Genomic DNA, 19,986 nt, shown 5'->3' on the forward strand with positions numbered 1-19,986 from the left:
TTGGTATGACTCGACCGGGGTTCAAACCCGCGACTCCCACATCTGAGGAAGACACTCTAACCACTAGGCCACCGGAGCCATAAAAAGATGGGTAATTATAGATGCTGGACAATTCAAACTAATGTGTGGAGAAAGAAATTGGTAACAGATGGAGGGATGAACAGATGGCTGGATAGACACCTTTGTAACGTAATGCACTCCACCTTCTGGTATGCATAATTTTTTTTTTATAGATTTGAACCATTGTGTACAATTGACCCGAATGAAGCTTTCTTTTGAAATGGTTTGCATTTGATATTCATGTCAGAAATACCAATAATAATAATAGTAAATTTCAAAAATGACTAAAGCAGGATCCCAGCATGCATCTGGATGATCAATGGTATGTTTTAAGGATCCAGTCTAAATCCCTACAATGCCAGGGGACTGACGTTAGAAAATCCTTTTACTTTAAATGGGAAAGGTCATAATAGCAATGACAAAGATCAAGAAAGATTTGCCAGCAGCTAACCCATTTAAAAGAGATATTTTATTTATTAAAAATAAGTTTTGTAGGTGTTTTTTTTAGCAATGACATTTTTAATCTATACTTTGATAGAAAAGTGCCAGTGAGAAAGCAATGTTCAATACGATTATCACCAACTTATCAGAAAAAGGTCTCAACTAAGAGCAATGCAAATTTGCCTCATGGATCAAATGCAGTTTGAAATAAGAATGTACACACAAATTCCCCCCCCCCCATTTAAAACATATTTAGACTAAGTTTAGCGACTTCACTTTAATATGTGAAGAACACAGCAAAATAATTTTTTTCCAAATTTTATACAGTATAAAAATTAAGTTACATTGTCTACCTATATTGAAACCTACATGTACATACTACTGTTTGTACTGACCTCAGCATTCAACCTAAATAACAGTATGAAGATATTGTGATAAATATTATACAGCAATCTTAGGATCATGATATAGATTGTATTGTGTGCTACCAGTATCATCCCAGCCTAAATGGATATGACTGTCAAAATACTTTTTGCCCACTTGTATTATTCTTATCTGTTTTAGAATAATTTTGCCTGCCAACTTTCTTGAAAAAGTATCTGCCCTATATGATTGCAAGAATCCCTTTATCTTATGATTACATTGAATTTAGTGGATATCTTATTGCCACAAGCTCAAATGTAACAATGAAACATGGGACAGTTTCTTTGAAATTTAGTGATTTGGATTTATTATGTACACAATGAATCTAGATTTCTAGTCATTCTTGTACCCATATCAGATCATAACAATCATCCAAAGGTTTGTATTCGTACCTGATGTGCCACTGTCTGATTCTTTGTATGCTTTCATGTCTATTTCATAGTTCTGCACTTTTGTCTCAATAGACTGCACTTTGTCCTCACAAGCAACAATTCTTTCCACACATGAGGCTATACTGGATGACATATTCTGCACAGACTCTGACAAATGGGTTACAGTTGTATCCGTATCCTGGTATTTCTGGTCCTGCTGCTGTAGGGCAATGACTGTGTTTGTTTTTAACTCATCTGATCTTTTATAAATTATTTCAACATCTTTCTCAACTTCACCAAGTCTTCCTTCATGTGAAGTTACAGTTTTATCGATCTGATGGAGATTCCTCTCCTGCTGCTTTATATCCCTTTCAATGGTGTCCATCCTAGTTCCATATGACTGTAATCCGATTTCAAAGTCTGCAAGCCTCTTTTGTTTCTCTCTTAGATCTATATATTCCTCTCTCAGAGATTCAATGGCACCTCCCATTTTCTTCACCTCCATTCCAAGTTCTAGCCTGATCTCATTGATACCTGCACTCAAAGCTTTTATCTCACTGTCCAGGTCAAAGAAGACATCCAAAGAACGATTCTTGATCTGAAACAGGACCCACAAATACATAAAGTTAAAATGACTATGATAACACTAGCAAAATGAATCTGCATGAATCTAACTACTGTACACAAAAGTTAGAAATGCCCAACTGCCAAATAATTGTACTTTTAAAATAAATATTTCAAGTGTTATCTAACCACTAATTTTTTACACGATTTTGACGTAAAAACTTATTTTGGTTTTTATGTTCTACTTCTACTTAAGTCAATCCCGACAGCATGAAAAATTGTCATTCAAAACCAAGTTGCATTAAACACTAAATGCAGTTTGAAAAAGAGTACACCAGCTGCAATAATTAGATGTGCTAGTATAACCCCAACAAAACAGAGACAGCAAATGTCACATAACCCAAAAAGGAACTGCACTGGAGGAAAGAAGTAAATAAACTTTACATGGACAAGACGTGGTGATCAGTCTAGAAAAAATTATTCATCAAAACCAATTCCCTCTGATGAGTTATAAAGATAACCACACCAGTCAGAGACTGGGGGTGACTAGACCACTCACGCAGACAGAAGGGAACACTTCCACATCCTACCAGGAGGTACCTACTATTGCATGCAACAAGTTTATAGCAGTGCAATTGCTTTTAATTAAAATATCTTAAACCAGAAACAAAATATAATCTTTGGTCACTCAGCTAGTGGTGGAGAAAAATTATATCTTTGTATTATTTTCAGTTACCCAAAGCAGAAATTTATATCATTTACAACCATCCAAAGTAGTTACTGGTCATTATTATCACTGACATGTACATCATGACAGTCAAATGGATTACTCTCACTTCAATCACATGAGTACTAAACACAAATGAATTACTAAGTCATAAACTGAAACCTTATATATTATGCAACCACAGAAACTCATAGAAAGAGGTCCAATTAAGTTGGCTTGAGATCATACTCACCTGTACAATATCACCTAAACTAACAAAAGCAAGAACAGTTGACCATATGAGAATACCCCTCATGACTACACCTTGGAAATTTAATAGCTGTGCCAATAGTAACATAAATAGATTATATACCTTATTAGATGTATTTGAAGACTGAATTCTTTCCATGTGGCTGTGAAGAAGCATCATTACCATGATGAATCAATAATGTAATTTCTCTGGTGAGAATCATCCCATCTCTTGGGCATTCCCTCCAAGGGTTGTGCTGAAAACTAACCTGGTGATTCTTATGCCACTTGCTTTTTCACCCTCTCAATTCAACAACATAATAGTAGTAAAGAACCAAAAGCGTATGAGTACATTGAAACTTTGCTAAAATTGTTTACTGCCTTTTGATTACTGGTTGGTGAAAAGAATCACCAGATCCAAAAAGTCAAACGTTGGCAGGAAATTGACAAAACATTCTGTCCTGGTATTAAAAACTTGTCTCTGCATTTTATCTACATCTTGACAAGGTGTGTCTGGATAAAATATCTTGGTACATGACTTTTTACCAATGATGTTAGAATGTTTGTGAGCAACTGACTCACCATAAAGAAAGCTTTTATTTCTGGGATTATAACAAATGCTCCAAGAACCCTCCTGTAATTGTTACAATCTTTAATTATTGTAGATATGTTCTAATATGAAATGTCATCATTAATGTCTACATCGACAAAGGCCTTGACCTTTGTTGAGGTACAATTAATTGAGTGCATTCAGTTGGAGACAATGGATTTTGACAATTGGTGTCAAATTCTGTCTGTTCCATTGTCAGCTAAGCATGTTTTGAAATTTCTGTTTCATCTACTTCAACATGGGTATTGTCCTACTCCCGTATACTCTGAGTACAGGGATACAACTTTAATATTAGTCAGTTCGGTGAAGCCTGTTTGGCAGCTGGATATCCCCATAAGTAATGCTAGTTTGCTACGAATATTTTAAGGAAGGGTCATTCTTATCAGTCGACTAGCTGGCTAACTGTGCAATATATGTGATGTCAGACACTGCTGCTGTTGGTAGATGTGTATAGCATGCTAGCAGGTCAGTTTGCCAGTTCCAGGTAACAGACAATTGGCCAGTGTAGTTGTACACAGACCATTTACACGGATGGACCAGTTGGTCAGCAGTCAGAATGGCATATGAAAGATGATATATACAACAAAAAAAGGCATTGCATTCTGACTGGCCATCTCTCATACATTAGTCAAAAAGCAAACCTTCAAATGATACTTCTGCATGATCTCACCTCATGGTGCTGACCAAGTGTGACTGTAAACCCTCATGCCTCATAGGCAGGGTGATATTTGATTACCAGCCAAGTGTATAATGGGCATGGTATATTTGTTTGTAACCCTCATTCATTTCTACTCCTCAACATATCAATGACAAAACCATTTGAGTGAACTGATTATATGCAAATTCCAATGTTTGATTGAAATCATCTGTGGGTTCAACTATATTAATGATGCAGTATATACTGGCGCTGTTTTTGTGTACTCATAGCAGATGGAGAGGGCATCTAAACATCAACTGTATTGTATTTATGGATACAGTATACTGTGGCACTGTTTCTGCATCTTCATAGGAGATGCAGAGGACATCCTGACATCACCCATGAGACTAATCAATGATTCTACTCTATTCATGGATACAGTATATTCTGATGCTGTTCCTCCCTCTTCACAGGGGTTTGGAGAAGGAATCTCAGCATCACTCATGAGAATAATCAATGATTCAGACAAGCAAATTGCTTATGTAGACATGCAAATTGTTTATGTAGACATGTTACGTGTCCGTGTTCTATGACTAAATTGTTTTCATTATTGCACATGGTTGCTATTTCTGTAATGGCTCCCCCTCCAATGATGTACTGTATCTAGATATTAAATAAAAGGCATAACCTGCGCATGTTAACTTGGTCACAAACAACGTCCTGACTCATGGACAAGAATGCTACTGATGAAAGGAGTATGATGGTGTTATATATCCCATAATAGGGAATAATAAGACAAAGTGCTTTTGGAAATGTTACTTCTGGAGAAAAACAAAAACATTTTACGTCTTGTCACCCAGTGTATCCATCGAAGAACTAAAGTGGTAATTGGTGAAAAGTAATATTAATTATAGTAATAATATATTTTATTGGGTAGAATCAGCAGACAACAAATAGTATTAAATTAATACCTGGAACAATTAGATGAAATTGACACAGCACATTATACAAGAATAATAAACAGTTGTAATGCAGGCATATATATATAGAACAGTGATCCATCACAGGTGACCTAAAATTAATACTTCACTAAGCTAAGAGACTACAATTAAGTACCACAAATTTAAAAGCTGATTCCAGCATCAAAAAATACATCACTGGAAAAAAACACCTGATTCCAGTAAGTTATCAGTAAACTCTGTTCTCTTGATTTGCTTTAAAGGATATGACTTACGAGCTGGTTTGAAAATTATCTATATCTTAAATGTTTTGGATAAAACTGGACAGTAGGTTGCAGTGATTTATTGCATTATTGAAAAAAAGTCATTGAAGCCCTGCTGTATACTAACATGTGATTTAACATAATTAAAATTAATGCTCCTAGTGGCAAAATGGTGAGAATTACTAAATTTTACAACTCTTTGGATTATATAAAATGGATATTTATCATACAGAATTTTATGAGCATCATTTAGTCTTAACTGTTTTACTCTATCCTCCTTTGTTATCAATCCAACACCTCATGTTCATATCATCTGATGCTTGATTTGGATTCAAGATTACTTATAAGTCTTCAAGTTTTATTATGCCCCACCGGTCATAGGCAGTATCCATTCTCTTTTTAGAAACCTAGACTAACGTAAGGACAATAGAACATGTTGGGAGGAGGGAATCTGGCAATAGTGACTGGGTTGTATTACAGTGCGATCCAGCTATATCACATGCTGTTAAAACATGAATTCGGATATAACATGATTGTGGTGTAGCCAATTTCATACACATGTATTTTTCACATACACGAAAAATATTTTTTCTTCTTAATAGTATTAAAAATGACATGTAAATATTTTATTCAGGGATCATGTTGGGCTTCACCAATTTCACAAATTGCAATTCTTTTCTTCTTATTGGCTACAAAATATACTATCTGGTGATATGTTTTCGCAAAATTGTTGGCTGTTTAAACTTTTATCTTGGGTTTGATGTAGAGAAATTCAGAGGCATCATGAAAGGAAGCCGCAAACTTGATATAAAATGCACTGGAATATATCAATTTTTACATAAACAAATTCTTTGTTCACAGTGGCAAACCATCTTGAGAGTGCATTCTTATATCATAATTCCCTTATGCTGACATCTTGCCTGAGTACTTTATATGGTGATACACTCAAACAGCCACGCACCCAACACTAGCTACAATCAACCATCCTTTGAAGGCAGCTAATTCCTTCTTTTTAACATGTACCCAGAAAAACGTTCTGCTGAAATTTCAAAGAAATCTGATTACCTTTGAAACATTGATCACTCTGTATAAATACTAAACAAAACAAAAAATTAGTCTCAATGTTCTACAATTATCTGATGATGCAACTACAGTAATAAATTGGCATTTGTTTGGTTCTCAAGAGCTATCCTTCAAAGGTGACTTCAATAACAAATGCACCCTTCATCAATCAAAGCCAACTACAATCTCCAATAAAAACCAAGAACATTTCATCAATAGAGGTCAGCATCGAACTTAAATAAAACCAATGCAATCTGATGGATTGTTGGAATTTTTAAGTGACTGGACCATGTTTATTGTGTTGTGAAAGTTTCCTTTTGCAAGAACAAAGTTATGCTTATAATCACTACCAAAGGCAGCATAAATGCAAATTAAACTTCCAATCTTTTGAAACCATATATATCTGGATGACAACTGAAGATGGGGTATTTCACAAAGATGTTTGTTAAACATTTTAGGTTCTTTACATTTTCATTTCCCTATTAACAGTCTGATCCCCTGGGTAGCCTTGGCAAGATGATAGCTTTCTCCAGCTGAACAAAATCTAGGCCAATTTAAGTATATGTACATGTTACATGTAAACAGCTATAGCTATTGGTGATGATATTGCATTGAATTATTTAAGTGTCAATCGGATAGAGATCAAATAAGGAATACCATTTTTTATATGTTATTTGTGTTTTAACAGTAAGTGACTGATACACGAATTTGATAACTTGTGATCTATACTTAAACTCATGGATTTTTCATATACATGTATAGTACACAAACGGATTATGGATTGAACTGCACAAATATAAGTTGTCAATATACAAGTGTATTTCAGACATGTTTGCCTTCAATTAATCAAAAGCACTGATCGTTGTGCCCAATTTTATTATCCCCATGCCATTTTTGGGTACTAGCATAGTTTTCTTCAGCAAGAGTGAGCTTAGAGACTGAGCTTTGTAACTCGAAATACCTGACTAAACCAAAAATATGAGGATCCAAACCAGTGGCTGGGCCTTTTGAGAACTCAGGCATTTTTGATAGAGCTGAACTATAGCTGTTAATAACAGAAACTGAAAACTTACTCTCTCCAAAATGCAACTAGAAAAACTTTGCCTCCACAATCACATGCCAACAACAAGGATTAAGGCATTTCCTACTAAACATAATTGCAAAAGACTCCACATTGCATCACAGATCTCAAACACTGATCATCGCCTGGCCTGACATATACAATAGGCAACTTTGATTAAAAATTTGTCCTGGCAGAAAGATCATTTGAGATAAACCAAGTGTAAAGGTGGAGAATCTGGGCTGTTGTGCATCAGAGCTCTCCTGTGCTCTGCTACAGTAGGTCACTCCTTTGAAGCACTATCCTGGATTGGTGTATCAGCAGGTCAAAAAGATCACTGAGGATGCAAAATGAGCTGATCAATGGAGGTCATGACTGTGGAGCACTAGCAGAATCATTCTGAACAGTGGGAATGTGTAAGCAAGCAAACAATCCACCAAAGACTCCCCAGTCCTTCTTATCTGGAATGGTAGACATTAAATAAAACTTGATGTTCAGTCTTGTAGCAAACAAGCCCACTGAAGGTCTACCCCACTGTCTGAACACAGTTTATGAGGACTCCTTGCCTCTTTTTGGATAGACTTTCTACAGAATATTCTTCTTGCCAGGATTATAAACAAATTTAAGGATAATTCCTTCCAAGGTTGCCCATCAAAGGACATTCCACGTCTTTAGACAAAGAGAAGCATCATTTGTGCCTCCCTGTTGCCAATGGTACACCACTACTGATGTGTTGTTAGAGAAAATTCATGATACAATTACTCATTTCTTGGTTTACACACCACTGTAGGGAAAAAAATACCATCATCATTTCCAAATTGTTTATGTAGAAGGTATCTTCCAAGGACTGAGACAAGGAAACTTTCTGAACCAGCCCTTCTGGCTTCAACTGAGTGTGAAACACAGCAACACATGTGAATGTGAACAGACAGGAGTGGGTTTCGGGGGGGGGGGGGGGGTATGTGTACCCTGGTCACAGACTGATTCTGATTTACCAATCAACTCAAGTAGTGCTGAAATTCTGATCGAAAAGAAATCCAAGTTGTCATGGAATCCCAGTGTGGTTTATAGTTTTCCAGAAAGAAAAACTGAAGGGGCACAAGTGTAATCTTTCTAGGAGATCTAGATCTACCATGGAGCTCAAGGTCACTAGCAGGGAAATATTTATGTGAGCCAATAACAAAGTCTTGCCTTGCAACACTTCCAAAAGAACCAGGATTCTGTCTGCTTTTGTGAGGAAATTAATCCAACCATAAACAATATCCCAAGAGGGAACAAGCTCTGATTTCTCTGGGTTTGTGATGGGTCACTGTGTAGCAGCAGCAGGACAGATCTTGTCTCTGGGATGCTAAAAGGCCATTGTGTATCAACCACATATGAAAATGGTAGTGAATATGGAAACCCAATGACCTCAGGTAGGCATCAACTAATGACATTACTTTGGAAAATGGCTTTTGGGTTGGTGACAAGGCTGAATGGCAAAACACAGAATAAGACAAATGTCTTGGTGCTAAGAAATCCAAAGACACTTCCTGTTATGATGAAGACTGGAATCTGCTGGCACAGTTACTAGGCCTTATGGCATTCCTGACTTTAGCATTTAGCCTCCATTTTTAATGGCTCCTCTCAAAGAAACCTGTTCATGGCAAACAGATTGATAACCAACAAAATGCCCAGAAAATCGAGAAGTACAAAGCCAGAGACTGGATGTTTTACTGCCATCTCCAATGCAATGGGTGTACACATCATCCCTTAAATGTACCAGGTTTAATTGGTGGAAAAACATGGTCATCTTAAAGGACTATGAGTGAAAGTAAGGAAATGGTGTTGCTGGTCCTTCAGACCTTGGAATGCCATAGAGGGAAAAAGACCTCTGAAAAGGGTCTCTGTCTTGAAGGAGCCGGCCCTAAGATGGTTCTTAATGTGATCCAGTATGACCTGCAGTGTCCAAAGCAATATCCACGAGGAGGTGGAGCAGCTCTGCAGACAGTGCCAAGGATAAGGGTATACAATGAGGTTTTTTGGCAGCTGACTCAAGCAAGCACTTGACTGCCAAGCAAGAAGGCCTGCATATACAAAGCTATGGTGATGAGCCGCCTAGCCTCAAGTTCGAGCATTTTTTAGCATCTTAACTGGGAGATGAGCCCAGGTCCTGATTAAAATTGCCACTTTCAAGTTGATATATGGAAAGAGACAGTGGACCCAAATGGAGGTGGAGAAAGTGCCATTTCAGCCTGTTCTTCTGTGAATGTACTAGATTCTACGAGTTCTGAAAGTAGTATATCCTCATCCAGCTCTAGCCCGTGGGAGGCAAAGTTTGGGCTGTGTGTCTCGGTTAGAGAGACCTGATAGTATGATATGCGTATCATGTAACTACTATTGCAGAGCAGATGGACTACTCCTAATAAGGAAACTCGACAGGAAAAAAATACCTCTTGAACTTCACCAAGTGCCTGGGACTAGAAGAACACTCCACCCATCTTTCTCTCTGACTAAAATGGATAGCAGACAATGTGGGTACATGACCCATAACATCATCAAGAGGCCAAAGCAAGGGTGTTCATGGCACCATAAATAGGAGGACAAATTCACTTTTATGGAATGGATGCTCACTCATCTTGTAGGGATTAAGCGAGATCATAAGAAGAAGGCAATACTGATCCAATCTCCTTTCCTGCTTTGGTATGTATAATTTTGATGCTGCTTTCATGTCTCCACCTGGATTGATCAGAAGCATAGCAACATGTGTGTGCATGGGAGGGGCTGACAGGGTATCAACCCAATCCCTATCCCAATATCAAAGAAGATCTACCTCTACTGATTAGTGATTGTTGCCTGGTCAATGGCCAACAACTGGTGACTGATCAATCAGGTCAGTAGCAGTAGTTACAATATTATTTAAGAATCTCATTTTTATATTTGTTCCTTGCAAAATATTCTAGTGAATTTAGCAAGGGCATAGAAGTTATGAAAATATTGTACGTGGTCGATATAGAATGAAGATAACTTAAGGCATCTATCCTTTATAAAAGATGTGTTAAATATATATATATATATATATATATATATATATATATATATATATATATATATATATATATATGAAGCAAAATGTTTCTTAGAATGTAAAGAATGGGGCCTAAACTGTATACATAGGGGGAAAATGGATTGGCTTGGAGTAAAATCCCAAAGAGCCAATTACTAAAATTTGACTTTCGATGATTCTAAAATGTCTAATTTGGATGGCTCTTAAAATCCAACTAAAGGCAAATGAAACAAAAGGTAGATGTAAAACTTTTAACAAATAATAATAAAAAACTCAAAATGGCATAAAGAAGAAATATACAAACAGAACATGTAAAGCCTTTTAACTGCCAATAATATGAACAATGCATGTTTCCAGCCTTCCCCCATATTTTAAAGAAATAAACACAAAATACAAAATACTGCAGTAGTATATAGCAACTGTGCAATAAGGATGATATGCAAATAATATAATTCAGCATTCAGAAGGAGCTGGAATAACACAGGATAACTGACATGGTGGACATGGTGGTTACATCTGTATTTTGTCACATAAAAAATCCCAATGCCTAAACAGTCATCTGTTCTGAAGCAGTAGTAAAGAGAAAGGCTCACCAATATCTAGCTAAAGGACATCATTTTCAAACAGGATTAAATAGACCTAAGCAGAATTTGTTATAGGCTGCACCCTTGTGTTATAGGCTGCGCCCTTATGCCACTTGCCTATATTTTTCAACTTTGGCACAATAAAGCTCCCTTCATTGCATCCATAGCGTGCACACATAAAAACCAAAGCAAATATCATAGATTGTAATAATTGATTTTAAACTGAAATGAATGCATCCCACATATGCGCTCATTGCCAAAGTAGCATAAGACAAGCAATTTCATTTATTGACAAGTGTCTTATTAATTTTGAGTAGCCTGGTCACCAATTAAGAGAATGTCAAATCCGACCGATGAATGCTCACAACAAGATCATCATGATCACAGGTGCTCAGGTCATAGATTTAATAATTTCTGTACTTAATATTCACTTTTCCATCTTGAAGTTAAGTTTGCTACAATTTCCATGTCAACTAAAATAAGCATAACCTGCACAATGAACATGGTTATTTTCCCCTAAAACACAGTTAATGGAGAGTATGGATAAACAAGAGTCCCTAGAAGTAACTGACATTCTACTTACTAAAGAGAAATCAAGTAAACCAACTTAAAACAATTTCTTTTGTCCTTATATATTTTTGACAACTGAGTACTGAAACCATTTCTGATATTATTACCGAGAAACTCCAACATGCCCTATGTTGTGACAGAATATTCTGTTCCACAGTATAATTGTCATATATTTAACTTGCCTTAACAATGCCAATACTGGATGTCAGATGGGGGCCATTTTCATTTAGGACCAACAAAACATAACTAGATGTCTTTTAGTGAAAAATAAAAATAAATATAAACATCCGTGCCAGAGGAGGAACAAAAAGATCTTCAAGATGGCCACCATTCTGGTGACTGTCTTGAATGTCCAAATGGCTCTCTTATTATTCAGAGCTAACTAGGCCTTAGGATGAAATTCCATGAAAGTATGTGTTAATCTGCATGGCACTCCTGTAAGTAATTGAGGGGGATTGGCAATAATAAATATGTTTTAACAGACCGATACTGGGCCGGATGTCAGTCATTAAGCTGTCTCACAAGCTCTTCTAGCCTATGACCAGTAGGGTTAAAAAGCAATTGCTACAGGATCATGAAAGTTGCACACATGATTATCAAATGAGGTACTCTGGTCTTTGACCAATACAGCATGTTTGTGTGAAGCATTAGGATGTGTGTACCGCTTGGACATTGGCAACAGCGTTTTCACATTCCTTAACGGACATGGGTTTGAGTTCTTCTAGGAAGGAAATGATATCTTGAAAGTAGATATTCATGTCATTGTCCAAAACTTCCATAGTTCCACTGTGCATGAGACTGTTGCGAATCTTTGAAATCTGAAATTTAAAATTATAAAACTAAAAATATGTGAAGACAGTACTATCTGACTCTGCCACATAATTTAAGGCCAAAAATGTAATCTGGAGTAAGGGAGTAAAACTAATTTTAATGATCTAAAACATGTACTTACCTTTTGCTATTCTGTATCTTTACTCGTTTCCAGATGGAAATACCCTGATCATATAACGAGAATTCACAATCATTCTAGAATTTTAGAATGCCCCTATTCAACCCCATATATGCTTTACCCATGCAAAATATCCGTCATTCTGTTTTAGGATTTAGCCAAACTAATTGGATATCAGTGTGGGGCAGGTCAGGCAATAGCAACAGGTAAGTATTACATCATTAAAATTAGTTTAACTCATCCCAAAAAAAATAAATTTTAATATCAGTAACACAAAACCTGTTGCTACCGATAGCTGAATTTGTCAGTTTGGTGGGAGGCTGAATATCTCAGAACTGTCAAAAGAAAAACAAACACAAGGAATACTCAACCTCTCTGTAGAGAAGACTATTGCTGGATGGTATCCTTGTCGGCCACTTTTTGAGCCATGACAATTGTACCCAATGAAAGTGTACCTTCGTTTTAGTGAACCAACAAGCAAAGGTAAAAGGAGAAGTTAGCATGAAATTGCAAACTTTAACTTTGATCACATCCTCAAAAACAAATGAGTTTTGTAAGCCCATGAGGCAGCAATGGCTCAAACCTCATGGGCTTCAATTATCATTAATGAAAGGCCCTTCACAGTAAAGGACTAATAAGCTCTATGATCCACCTCAAAATGATCACAGCCTACATTACCAATTGTGCCCTTTCTTCTCAAAGGCAGTAGAGAAAATTATATGAATCTTGGTGAATAAAAGGCAGTGATATCTGATATATACAAGTAAACATAAAAAAAGCATAAAGCATGTATGTCCAACAAACACACTGGCTGGCTGTCATTTCTGGGACTTTTTACAAATAAACTTTAACCAGAATAGGATCATTATTCCAGGAGAAGTTTCAGAGATTTCACAGTACAGTTCCACTTTAAGAATTGTGGGTTAATTTTACTCAACATACCCAAATATGTTTATAACTATATGTTGTGTATTTCTTGCTATGAAAAAAGGCAAAAAAGTGGGTGGGGGTTGTCTCAATAACCCAAGATTTATTCTAAATTTGTCAATAAATTCCATCAAAATTTATTCTTTGGAATGTAAAAACCAGCAGGTAAACAGAATAAGGCTTAAAACTTACATTATCCACAGCAGTGCATCAGTTGTTTTTTTCTAGAGGAATCAACCTAATTTATCTTTTTGTAAAAGTGATGCCCATTCATTTCACAGAATGCCATTAAAAATAATCCAAGCCAAATGAACGAGAAATGGACATCATGGAAAATTTAACCAGACAGTGTGTGATTTGGATTTTTAACATAGCTTTAAATAACTTTCAGTCACATTGCTATGATGGCTACAGTGTGGCAGTTTATAGCAATAGTTAGAACTGGGGCATCATGCTGCAACATGCAGCATCTTGTTCCACCCAGTCACATTATCCTGACACCAGGCCAACCAGTCCTAACACTAACCTCTTAATGCTGAGCACCATGCAAGGCAGCTGCTATTGCCACTGTAATAAGTCTTTGGTACAATGCCACCAAGGTTCAAACCCACAACCTCTCACAGTTGAGGTGGACAATCTAACAACTTAGGTCACTGGAGTGGTCCCAGACTAATTGAGCCATGAAATATACACTTGTGACCTAATTTGGGTAAGGTGGCACTGTTTTCACCTAGATTCAGCCACAAAATGTTGTATCTGAGCTTAATAATGCCAGAGAAATCTACTTAAATGAAAAACTTGTCACTGACTGACACTAAAGATTTGAAACTTTATTTAATGCTAGATAACTGGAACAATAAAAATTAACTTTCTTGTTAAAAGCATTAAAAAAAAATTTTAAAGGAAGAGGTTAGTGATCCTAACAAGAGCACACTAAATGACAAATTTTGTGCCTGCCCCATATTTAAAAGTCCTTGACATTTCTGGCTGATGTATAAAATTTGCATAATCAGTCAATATGAACTCATAATTCCTAAATCAATATCCTTCACTCTTAACCAACATGCAAGCAATTCACTAACTTTGGTGAAAGTATGTGGTCAGCAAAGGTAATATTGGCACAAAAACATTTTAATTCTTTTTGTCACTGCCCTTGACCTTTACCCTAATGTTGTTGCTGTTGTTGTAGGGTTTAACGCACAAGATAAGCTACACATGGTGGCCAGTATAAATGGTGGAGGAAGAACCCAGGAAAACCCCAGTAAGAACCACCGACCAACAAGAAGCTACTGGCAAACTTTCTCACATACCTTTACCCTTAATCTGCGTGAACCAATATTTCTAGGCTTAATCTGCGTGAACCAAAGTTTATAGGCTTCCATAACCCAAATGCAGGCCATTTAAAGTTTAGTTCAGGTATGTTGCATGTAAACCATCTATTTAATTCTATCACAGTGACCCTAACCATTTACCTTCAAACCATGAAATTGATAGGCTTCTTCCTTATCCAAAGTGCAAGCCATAAACAAAGTTAGGCATCCCTAGACAAAAATCAAATTCATTTATTGCCAGAGCTGTGAACAGGGGTCGATGGGACTCCTTTTGCCCCTTGTAGGTCTAGGGCAATGCTCTGGTAGGGGGGGCCAGGGGAGCATTGCCCCCAAAAGCTCATGCAGTTACATGCATATAAGCTGATATTATGTTGGTTTCTCACTTGACATTTCTTCATTAATTTTATACATGCCTGTATGAAGATGAGGCCTAAGGGGTTTAAGTCTAAGATGTTCTGACAAACAGCTGAAATTAAAAACTGTGTAGTTGCCATTCTTATGTGAATAATAATTTAATGCATTTTTTCCTCTTCAATGCATTCAGTCTGTACAATCAAGTTTAGTGTCTCAACATAGTTGATACCACAAACTTGCACACTACAAACAAGCTCGATCTGATTGGATCGAGTGTTTCATACATTTGGATAGATGCCTGTAAACCTGGCACAGTTAATATGTGTAGTCTTGAACATATCCAAAACTTTTAGGCACCATATTCAAACTCAGGCTGTATGTAAAATACTTGAATCATATGAAAAAATTTGTATTAGAACCTTCCAACTTTTCATTATTTTGGAAACTCCTTTGCAACACATTAGTTGGTAGAAGTGGCATAACCCCTTTGTTATGAATCTTCAATGCAAATCATTCAAACTTTTGTACAGATACCACTTTTCTTCTTGCAGTTACAGTAATCTTGACCTTTTCTATTTTGGCCCAAGGTTGACAGGGTCTTCCTTACCTTAAGAGTGTCGGTGGTTCTTTCCGGGGTTTTCCCGGGTTCTTCCTCCACCATTAATACTGGCCGCCATGTATAGCCTATCGTGTGCTGAAAAATGGCATTAAACCCTACAACAACAACAACAACCTTAAGAGTATGGTCCATGTTTGCAGCGTGTTATTAATATTACTGTGTTGCAACTTTATATTTGTTTCTGTGGCAATGCCTTTAATCTTTTGTCTTTTGACCTCACAATTAACAAGGTTTTTCCTAACCACAAAGTTTAGTAACTCTAGACAGCAGAGAAACTGAATTACTGAACTGAAACCACTTTTTTCTTCCTTGAGTCACAATGATGTGGACTTTTTATCTTTTGATCCCTTAATCAACATGGTTCTCATCAGGCTCTGGCTACTGTAGATTGTGAATAATATTGGCACCATGACATAATACACACCACCTTATGGAGGCTGATGTATAAAAGCAGACCACATATAATAACACATTATTGTTAAATACTGCAGCAGGTATCAAATAACACCGTAAAATTAGAGTATCACTAACAATATGATGACAACGAAATATAAGACGTAAAAACTGGTTAGGAATTTTTTTTTATATAACGATACTAACTGGCTTGCAGAAACAGCAATTACATGACTAAGTATCTTCATATTCTCTATACTTACATTGTGTGTGAGACTGGTGACCTTTTGGGAGAGTTTACTACTGAAATGTTCGCAACTAGTCAATAATGTCACCAATGCTTGAGCATCGTGCTCAGAAGGCCCAGTCTTGGATCGTAGCTGTCCTCGTGGTAGGAAAATTTTGGCACACTCCCATGGTTCGAATGGCCACTCTGACACAAAGCTATTGTCCCAATAGATCCGTTTGGGGTCAAAACCACTAGTGAAAAGCTTACCTAACTCCTGCAGCCATTTTTCACATTGTAAATTACAGCAGTAAGGAAATTCCCAGCTATTGCCATTCCAGCAGATATCTCTAGATAAACATCTTCCGCACTTCTGTGGCCTTTTTCCTTGATAAATATTCCACATAAGTTTGTCGTGCATACTTTTGACTTCACGGTCGATGAAGGAGCTAATCCCATCCTTCATATACGACAAGGCAAGACTCACCTTCAGCCAATTTATATACTTCCTGTCCTTGACCTTATTTGAGGGAACTGATACCGCCGTCATTATTTTGGTAACACTTCTGTTAAATCACACCTCAAGGACATCTCCAACCACCAAGGCCTGGAATCAATATAATAGAACAATCTGGATGTTATCTATGGTTATTCCAGTTATTAAAATACTGCAACTTTTGGAACATGGTAGTAAATATCATTTCCATTCTTAAAACAAGCCAAAATCGAAAGATTTTAAGTGAAATTTGAAGAAAACTATTGTGAACATTAAAAAAAATTCTGCCTTTCATATCCTAAACCTTAAGTCATTTCACTGCATATCAATAATAAGTATTTAAGAATTTAATCATGTAGCCTTATAACCACAAAGGTGACAGGAAATACAAGGCACAAGTCCATCATATGTGTTACTCCCACTGTTTGAAACATTTTCTTTTCTTGACTTGTATACTTAGTAAGATTAGATCTACTATGCTGGCCTATAAGGAATTCAATTATTAGTTCATATTTCAATGAGATTAAAGGTTCCATTACACATTTTGGTTTAGAAAATATTCTGACAAACTATCTGAAGCTGATTATTTGGGGGTATGAAATCACATCGTAATATTCTACAGTTTCATACTAACGTAAAAAACAATGAATTAAAATGTTTTCCTACTTCATATGGATCTATTATGGTACTTAACTTATGTCTAAGTCAATATGTTCATCAAATAACACTGATGCAGTACATAATTGTTTTGTCATGGCATTTGGTCTTGAACCTTAAATAAGGACTGAAAATCATTAAAAACTTGTCACAGACAATATTAGTAAATACATGTATGATAAAGTGTAATTGAGCAATTCAATTTACAATTTTTTAAGAACAAAATTATTTGAGCAGCATCTTACAAGGTATTCTATTAAAACAAACTGATTTTTAATAAAAACATACTGGACTGCTTTAACATACTCATGGGGCAATACAGCTAAAGCTGGAGTCGAGACTTCTGAGCTATATATCAATGGCAGAGTGCTGACTGTCAACTGGTTCACTGGAATGTACATAAATAAAGACATTCCAAAATTCATATGTGCATGTATATAAGCTCTGTGAAGTACAAAATGCAAGGCAGGTAGGTTTGGTTTTCAATGTTCCTTCCCAACACTGCAGATACATGTATGTTGGTGGTCAGAAAACCCCATTTTTATTCAGAACCAAGTCATTATTTATAATTTTTATAAGTGCTCTATCTATAGTCATCATATTACTGAGCTGACCACACTGTAACATGGTTTTTCTTATTTCTAATAATTTTGTCTGTGTCTCAAAAGATATGCAAGCATGTTTGACACATCAATTCTTTTTTATGTTTGTGTTTGCAGTGTAATGGTACCTTCCATGTTTGTGTTTGCAGTGTAATGGCACCCTCCATGTTTGTGTTTGCAGTGTAATAGTACCCTTCCATGTTTGTGTTTGCAGTGTAATGGCACCTTCCATGTTTGTAGTGTAATGGTACCTTCCATGTTTGTGTTTACAGTGTAATGGTACCTTCCATGCATGTGTTTGCAGTGTAATGGTACCTTCCATGCTTGTGTTTGAAGTGTAATCGCACCTTCCATGTTTGCATTTATTAATCAAATATGATATGTATCTCAACGAGTTTAACCTTCTTGGTCTCAGTTACTCTATGGACTTTAATGCTGTTTTTCTCCTTCCCACTTCAATGTATTTCATTTAGAGATATCAATTTTGTTTCAAACCAGCTTCTGACTAGAATTTTCATTGGACAACCATTAAATATCACTTAGTGTATTTAATGTATATAATACGGCATAAAATAAGTAATGAACATCTGTATTTCACCTTTTCAGATCAATATATTCACCAGTTTCCACTGAATAACTGCTATGTGCAACATCAAATATTCAATCCATTTATTAAGTTGATTTCATAATTCGCTTATTTTCTGTCCAAATTTTATTTGTAAATGTCACAGACTTTGTTTTGTGTTAGAATTTGGTTAACTGAACTTTTCAACTGCTTCCGTTTCATAAGTCTGATAATAGAGATTATTAAATCCTACTTAAATTTTACATATCAAAATCAATTTATTTTCTAAATCAATAGTCTCTTCAAACATGATTCAACACCATTGAAAACTCAGATCTCAAATGTTACCACTGCAGAATCTGTACTCAATTATATTTCTTCTGAATGAAACTCTGAATCTTTTAATTACGATTCTGCAAAATTTTCCTATTTAAATGTATGTATTCTTTTGTAGTTTCAGAATGTATTAAAGGAGCTTTCAACTTCTTGTGTCACTTACTTTGAAAACCTGTACAATGAGTAAATGAAATAATGAAATCTTCATCAATGATTTATTTAACTACAATGTAGTAATATTTCAAAATATTTCATTGCTAATTTTATTTTGTTTTTATCATCAGACTTTGTCTTCGCTCGTTAGGCATACCTTGCATAACAAAGGGTCATCAGATTTTATCCGATATTAACACTGTTATTGCACATCACCTTTAGTTAGCTGTTATTATATTAATTGTACTAGTTCATCAGCTATAGTTCTGAATTTTCTTGCTGTATAAAAATGACTGGCTAAATCTGATTGAGTCAGGTTGAGTGGTTCAGAATTGAATGGTCCAAAAATATGATCCCCAAGTCATCAAGAAACAGGTTTTGTATAATTTGTTATTGATGGATGACCAGTTTGTGTTGGCCATGTACTAACACACAAGTGAATTCCAGCTGTAATACATACATATCACAACATTAATGCTTTTCCTACATAACTATGCACATCTATATGAATTACATTAGGTACAGTGTTACATTGCAAAAAGGTACCATTCCTCTGACTGATGCTTACAGCTCTTCTCTAGTTTTAGCTTAGCAAAAATCCTCAGAGCTGGGTCTATATACAGAACATAACCGACAGTCTAGGGTAACAATATTTGTGCCTGGGAAATAGACCTACGTAAAACATAACCATATAAACAGGCAGATGAGGGTAACACTATAATTTTCTAACCAAACATGTGGTGCTATGTGAAAAAAATATCAAGTCTCATTGT

General features: G+C 36.0%; 1 protein-coding gene across 1 annotated transcript in view; it reads right to left on the bottom strand.

The window, feature by feature from the left end:
* LOC149791932 (uncharacterized) overlaps nt 1-19,986 on the bottom strand; it is a 58,523-nt gene that overhangs the window by 25,915 nt on the left and 12,622 nt on the right. The window contains exons 3-5 of the mRNA XM_089969497.1: nt 16,442-17,011; nt 12,268-12,423; nt 1,317-1,893 (exon numbers count right to left, since the gene is read on the bottom strand). Of these exons, the coding sequence (XP_089825623.1) occupies nt 1,317-1,893; nt 12,268-12,423; nt 16,442-16,954 (1,246 nt within the window). The 5' untranslated portion in view covers nt 16,955-17,011. The remainder of the gene's footprint in view (nt 1-1,316; nt 1,894-12,267; nt 12,424-16,441; nt 17,012-19,986) is intronic.

The sequence above is a fragment of the Sinohyriopsis cumingii genome, chromosome 9, assembly GCF_028554795.1.
Source record: "Sinohyriopsis cumingii isolate HCF-2022 chromosome 9, ASM2855479v2, whole genome shotgun sequence".
Classification (NCBI taxonomy): domain Eukaryota; kingdom Metazoa; phylum Mollusca; class Bivalvia; order Unionida; family Unionidae; genus Sinohyriopsis; species Sinohyriopsis cumingii.